The 6,570-nt window shown below is 38.1% G+C and overlaps 1 protein-coding gene across 4 annotated transcripts; it reads right to left on the reverse strand.

Annotated features, from left to right (window-relative positions):
- Positions 1–3,832: 3,832 nt before the first annotated feature.
- Positions 3,833–5,945, reverse strand: LOC131054467 (MYB-like transcription factor ETC3). Of its 4 annotated transcripts, none has more exons than XM_057989000.2 (5): positions 5,851–5,945; positions 5,424–5,599; positions 5,020–5,093; positions 4,272–4,365; positions 3,833–4,132 (listed from the first exon to the last, which is right to left on the reverse strand). In XM_057989000.2, exons 3-5 carry the CDS (start codon positions 5,066–5,068, stop codon positions 4,027–4,029), a joined length of 249 nt encoding a protein of 82 aa, XP_057844983.1. In that variant the 5' UTR covers positions 5,069–5,093; positions 5,424–5,599; positions 5,851–5,945; the 3' UTR covers positions 3,833–4,026. The 4 variants fall into 4 exon arrangements, with proteins under 4 accessions (XP_057844983.1, XP_057844984.1, XP_059072901.1 ...); XM_057989001.2 differs by lacking the exon at positions 5,851–5,945 and adding an exon at positions 5,691–5,803; XM_059216918.1 differs by lacking the exon at positions 5,851–5,945 and having other exon boundaries at positions 5,424–5,622.
- Positions 5,946–6,570: the final 625 nt, after the last annotated feature.

Consider the following 6,570-nt stretch of genomic DNA (forward strand, 5'->3'; position numbering starts at 1 on the left):
TCCCCATATCTGCTGGGGTGTCTGGAAAGAAATAACAGAATCTTCAGAGATGTTGAATCCCCCCCTGAATAAAGTCTTCTACAATTTCTTCAAGATGATTTTGGATAATATATCAATGACTAAGTGGAAACCCCCCCCCCAATCCTCCTAACCCGATGGACAAAAAAATTGCTGAACTATGGAAGCTCCCCCCGGAGTTTGAAGTTTTTAACAACAATACAAAGATCAACGTGAAAAAGACAAAATGGTTAGCCCCAAAACCCCATTGGTACAAATTGAACTTTGATGGGTCTACCCAAAATGCTTGCCAAGCAGGTGGTGGAGTCGTCCGTGACCACCAGGGGAATACTATTGCAGCCTATGTGGGCAACTTAAAGAACCATACTGTCACTCAAGCCGAGGGAATGGCTCTCCTCTGGGGTCTAAGATTTGCTACTACTATTGACATTAAACATCTGGAAATTGAAAGCGACTCGCAGATCATTGTGGAAGCGGTTAGGGGTAGAGTTGTTGTTGGATGGAAAGTGGATTCCATATTTAGGTATACTAGGATGCTTCTGACTAACCTTGATGATTTCACCATCTGCCACATCTTCAAAGAAGGGAATGTTGCTGCTAACTCTATGGTTGCGATGGGAAGGCTGCAAAATGGCTTACGATGCTAGAGGAACCCCTATTTGCTGCCAATGATCACCGAGGAGATCTTGGAGACTGAAAAAAACCATGTCTAATGATGAACCCATATAACTATCACCAGATGAAGAGAGCCAAAATTCAAATTTTGAATTTGGAGGGGAAACCCGCCCATCATGGGTTAGGCTTGCCACGTAGCTACGTTTGGCCTTGTCATCAGCTACAAAGGGGGTTTACTAATGGTGATAGTTATAGCTATAGTACTGATATCGGGAATGGTAATTTTCTAATTATCATCCAGACAGATATTATTGGCGGCAATAAAGGCGACCGCTGGGATAGGCCAAATCACATTGGTTGGATTGAGGGTTCGCACGAGTGTAATAGATTTCGTGAAAGTGAAATCTGTTTAGGCACAACTTGCAATAATCACACCGTTTATTGTATGATTTTATCCCAGAGTTGGCTAAGTTTTTTTCACGACTCTGCCTCTGCTCTGGCTCGGCTTTGTTTCTTTGATACCCTGTTTCTCTTTCGCTCTGCTAAGCTGGAGGAAACGACCATGGGGGGTGACAGGCTAAGACTGGAACCTGATAAAACGAACGATTTTAAAGAAAAGTCGACGGTGTGGTTAGTCTGTTCGGAGGGCGGGATTGATAAATTTATGGAAAATATGAAAGGAAATGACGAGAGATTATCTGAGCAATTTGTGACTTCCTGGGAGGATAGAAGGGTTACCATGGGGGGTATTTCCTTCAAAATCAACGAAGAGGTGATCGCTCAAGCGATGAACCTGTCCATGGAGGGGAGGAAATGGAAGAAATAAAGCCACATTTCAGATACCACCAGCCTGAACCAGTTTTTCCGTGAAGGGGAGAACCTTGTGAAGAGGGTGGACAGCTTCAACCGGGAGGAGCTTCCGCCACTGTGGGACGAGGTCTGCTATATCATTATGAAATACTTCACTCTGGAAGGACGGTATGGAATCTTTTACTATTATCACCTCCCTTTCCTTGACCACCTTAAAAATAAAGATCTTATCTCTATTCCTTTTTTTTTGTTGCACTCGTTGGACTCTAATGTTAAAGATATTGTCGAGGCCAAGGAAAAAGGAAAAGACTTTCCCATTCTGCACCAAGGACTCATCCTTCGCCTCTACAATTTCCACCTGGCCCTTTGCCCACCCGACACAATCTTTGTCCAGAATGTGGTTGAAAACCATCCCCTACCCATTGCCACTGATAAACCCAATACAAGCCCTCCTCGGCTACCTGAAATTGGCTCATACAGTAAGAACAACAAAAAGTGCCACCCTGGCAAGGTTAGAACCCCAAAGAAAGTTAGAATCCAAGAGATTGATTTCGATTTGGAGATTACAGATAAGGCCAACACCCATCGTCGTTCTGTGAGATTGGCCTCCAAACCCCCTGAGAAATCCTTAAGAGACCCCTCTCCATCCCATGAAATTGGGAATTTCATCTCCTCTAAGAATGTGGCCCCATTTCAGTCTACCTCGACCCCCCACTCTGTTAGCTCCACCCACGCTTCTGAGAGCCCAAAACATTCCATAAGTACAGAGGCCGACCCCAAATCTTAGACAAACTCTCCCTCCCCGACCCTCAAGTTCGATAGGATGATGGTGGTGGAGGAAGTGAAAAACATTAAGGAGGAAGAGGACAACCACCTGGCAGAGTTGTGTAAGAAAGTGGAGGGTTTGTTTGATAATTTGAAGGAAATCACCAACAAAATGGAAGCCATGGAAAACAAGTTGCAAGACGTCTCCAAGTTTGCTTTGAATGTTATGCATTGCTCAACAACCACTTTGTGTTTTCTACAGGAAAATACTATTAAAGGCAAAGGCAAGGAAGACGATGACTACAGGGCCCTTTTCAAATTCCTCACCAAAGAATGGGCTAGGAAGCTTCTCCCCAAGAGGAGCCATGGGAAAAAGAACTAATCTGCACCTATGTCTCAGACCTCTAGTTTTTTGTTCGGCTCTAGTAGCCTTTGACCTTATAGTTTTAATTTTTGTTTATATTTGAACTCATCTACCTATTGCCCTGCATGACAAATGTTTAAAATGTTTATTAGAACTTTTATATATCTGATGAACATGTGTAGAATGATTATGGTTTTTGATAGAGGCAAGTTGAGGGGCCTGTAATTTTGTTGTTGCTCTGCTAACAATTGACTTGCCACTGTTTCTTGTTCTGTGTACCTGGATTAGCCTGACTTGCCACTGTTTCTTGTTCTGTATCTGGATCAGCCCCCTTGTTTTGGCTACTTTTAATATCAAAAACAATCTTAAACATCAAAAAGCCATGGTCAATCAAAATACAAAATAGTCTATGAAACCAAGCCTCATTCTAAGTATCAATATCCAAAGACTTAACACCATGGTCATTATCACCCTTTTTAGCAAAAGTGGATCATCCAATGGCAGCCGACTAGTCATGAAATGGATCATCCAATGGCAGCCCGACTAGTCATGTTTGTTTGTTGGGTTAGTGTTTAGTTTGATTTTCTCTTACTGCCATTTTAAGGTTCCTTTGTGGTTTAAAAGCCCGTGTGCACCCCCCACAGACCAATAGAAACAAAGAAACCCCAAACGGCTGGGTATGTTTCCAAGCATTTCTTAATATTTTTTTGATCAAGTGGAAACGGCTAAAGGGGCAGCGACGCTAGGTTTTGGAGCAAGAAACACATCTCCGTGTAAAATAGGTTTTTTAACTGTTTTAATCTATTTTTGCATTGTCATCCTTACAATTATAATGGTTTTGTATACACAGTATATTTTAATGGCTGTACATCTTGAATTGACATCATCACCCCTATAATGATGTTATGGTATTGGTAGAGTTACTCTTGAATTTGAATAGAATTGACAAAATCAATTTTGAATTGAAAAATATACACTTAAATCTAAAAAATCTTATCAATATTATTTTAATTATGAAAAAATAATGCCAATACTGTTCAACAATCTTATCAATACTGCTTAGAGTGGAGAATCCATGCCAAACTGTAGGTCGGCAGTTGATAAAATAGTTTCAGTTCTTTTAAAACAGCTTCCTGTACTTTCAAGTTCCAACTATTTTCTAGAGACTGAAATTAAGCAGTTTCCAGGACATTCCATGCCATTTTAAAAAAAGTGCAGCTGAAAGGATAGAATACTGTAGATTGAACTAAAGAGCAACAATGATTCTGAAAAAGGCACTTCAAAATATTATATTTGTCAGTGATAGTTGATTACATAGGGATTCCTTGCTAGACTTTTTCTGTAAGTATAGACTGCTCCTAAACAGTTCCCTGTATCGGTTAGTGTTACAAAATTCGGACACCAGTTTTAGTAATAAAAACAGCAGTGAGACTTGGCACATAATATTCAGTCAGTCAGTCGCTACTTTCACTGGAATCAATACTGTAGCTTCTCAATTTCCAATATTTTTCAATCTCCTCTTTTGTACGCCATGGAAGCCTCCCTGCAATCAGAGTCCACCTGCAATGCACCAGACCTCCTAATTTAGAAACCTAAAAACAGTAAAATATAAAACAAGCAAAAAGCACTCACGTAAACAGAGCATACCAAGTCCTAATGCCCTAAAAACATAGAGAGCAAAGACGTCCTGCAATTTCACCTGTCACCCAGAAGCTTATGAAGTCTAATAATCAAATCCTCCTCATCTGCAGAAATGTGTGAGTAGTTCCACTCCATGCTCCCCCTGCCACTATCTGCATTGCATGCACCCACAAAAACATGAACTCAATCGACCACAAAATCTCCTGTTTCCAAAAACAGGTAACAAACCCATTTGTATAACTCAATCAAACACAAAAATTCATTTCCTCTTTTAAACAACTTGCGATACCCATTTGTGTAATTCAAACAAACATAAAATTTTATTTCCTGTTTCAAATAATTTGTATTAAAACCATTTATGTAACTCAATCAGACACAAAATTTCATTTTCCGGTTCTAACAACTTGTACTAAACCCTACTGTGTAACTCAAAAATTTCCTGATTCTAACAACGTGTAACTCAATCAATCACATGCTTTTCCTGTTTCTAACAATTTTGAGTAAACCCATTTGTATAACTCAATCATACACAAAATTTCATTTCTTACTTGAAACTACTTTTAATAAACCCATTTATGTGACTCAATCAAACATAAAATTTCATTTCCTGTTCAATAAACTCATTTGTATAACTCAATCATACACAAAATTTCATTCCTGTTTCAAACAATTTGTAATAAATTCATTTGTGTAACTCAATCAAACACCAAATATCCTGTTTCAGACTTGTAATAAACCAATTTGTGTAACTCAATAAAACACAAAATTTCCTGTTGTAATAAACCCTTCTGTGTTTGAAGACATACCCAAAGAATCAGCTTCCCCCTCTGAGAAAACCTGTTCGAGTTTTTCCATATCTCACCTTCTCTTACAACAGGTTCTGCACAACAAAGCAAAAAGTTGATGACCTAATAAGGAATGACAGAGAATATATAGAGAGAGTATTATAACCTAAGCCAGAGTGCATTGAATGCACGACCAGTAGGTGTGAAATACAGTTGGAAGGAAGCTAGAGCAAAATAGCAGGAAGAACTGTGCTTGACTTTATTTATTTGTTTTTCTCTTGTCCCTTTCCTTAAGAGCCTAGTAAATAGAACGTTGGCTTTTGTTGTTGAGGGCGTCATCTCTGACATAGCCTGCAACAAGTTATTTAATATGATCTAAAATGTCTAGTAAAGTATTTTTTTGTCTTATCGAGAAATTAACCTACCATTCCATGTTTCCAGTGTACCATGTTTTTCTCAAACCTTCCTTATCTGATTTTAATTTTGACTCTTCATTATCTGACTGTGCCGGCGCCGCTCATGGCCCTTTTTGGGTATTCATTCGCATTTTTTACTGAAACTTGTTCCAATCCATTCTAAGCAATTTCTCCACCGCCATTGCCTGCGCGAAACATGGGTACAATCTCATAACCCTAGAAAAATGTTAAACAATTGTCTTATTATTAACTAATGGTCTAATCGAGAACTCAAACCTCAATGTGCACAGAGGGCTAAAACCCATTAAAAATTGTGGACAGAAGACTAAAAGGACTAAAAACCATAAAAAATTGTGGACAGAAGACTAAAAGGACTAAAAACCATAAAGAATTGCCTAAACAGACTCAAAACATTTTCTAGGGACTCCATCTGCACCTTAATTAGAACGGCAGAATTATTTCAGAGAGAATTTTTAGCCACATACAGGGTAAAACATCAAACTGGCAGACTTGGCACTAATTTGACGACAGCAGTATATGTAGTTTTAATTCTAAATGGATCACCGTACGCTACTAATTGTATCTATCAATCAATCAGCCTTTAAAAGTTAGCGGTCATGGTGGATATCCCTATGTTTTTCTTTGGGACCCAGTTTTTCTTTTGGTCTTCTTGTAAAGGGAGAAAAAAGAGTGGGTAGAGTCGTTCACCTAAAACTATGTACGGACTAATAAATAAGTGCAATCAATGAGCATACTAAATTCATTTGCAATCAATTCAAGTTAATAAATAGTTTAGGTGAGAAAATACAATTATTTAAATTAGCAATCAATGAGCATAGTAAATTCATTTCCAATCAATTCTAAGTTAATAAATAGTTTAGGTAAGAAAATAAAATTATTTAAACTAGCAATCAATGAGCAATCTTTGTCAATAATACAGATATATGTCTGTTTTAGATAGATGTGTTTTAGATATTTATATTAATTTTATTTAGATTTTAGTTTAATATTTATTTTTAAAAGTTAGGGGAGAGATCCAATAGTTGAGCGCTTTCAATAGCTATGATAGCACTTGTTAATTTAATATCCAATATTTTTGACAATTCCCCAATAGTCATTATTGCTGATGATGACTACTCATAATTGAATGAAATGA

The sequence above is a fragment of the Cryptomeria japonica genome, chromosome 2 (assembly GCF_030272615.1).
Source record: "Cryptomeria japonica chromosome 2, Sugi_1.0, whole genome shotgun sequence".
NCBI lineage: Eukaryota > Viridiplantae > Streptophyta > Pinopsida > Cupressales > Cupressaceae > Cryptomeria > Cryptomeria japonica.

Excerpts from the sequence above, each read along its gene's own strand:
- LOC131054467 (XM_057989000.2), bottom strand. The coding sequence starts at position 5,068 with ATGGAAAAACTCGAACAGGTTTTCTCAGAGGGGGAAGCTGATTCTTTG. Across the intron at positions 4,366-5,019 it reads GGGGGAAGCTGATTCTTTGG|ATAGTGGCAGGGGGAGCATG; the intron begins GTATGTCTTCAA and ends CATGCAATGCAG. Across the intron at positions 4,133-4,271 it reads CATAAGCTTCTGGGTGACAG|GTGGACTCTGATTGCAGGGA; the intron begins GTGAAATTGCAG and ends GGTGCATTGCAG.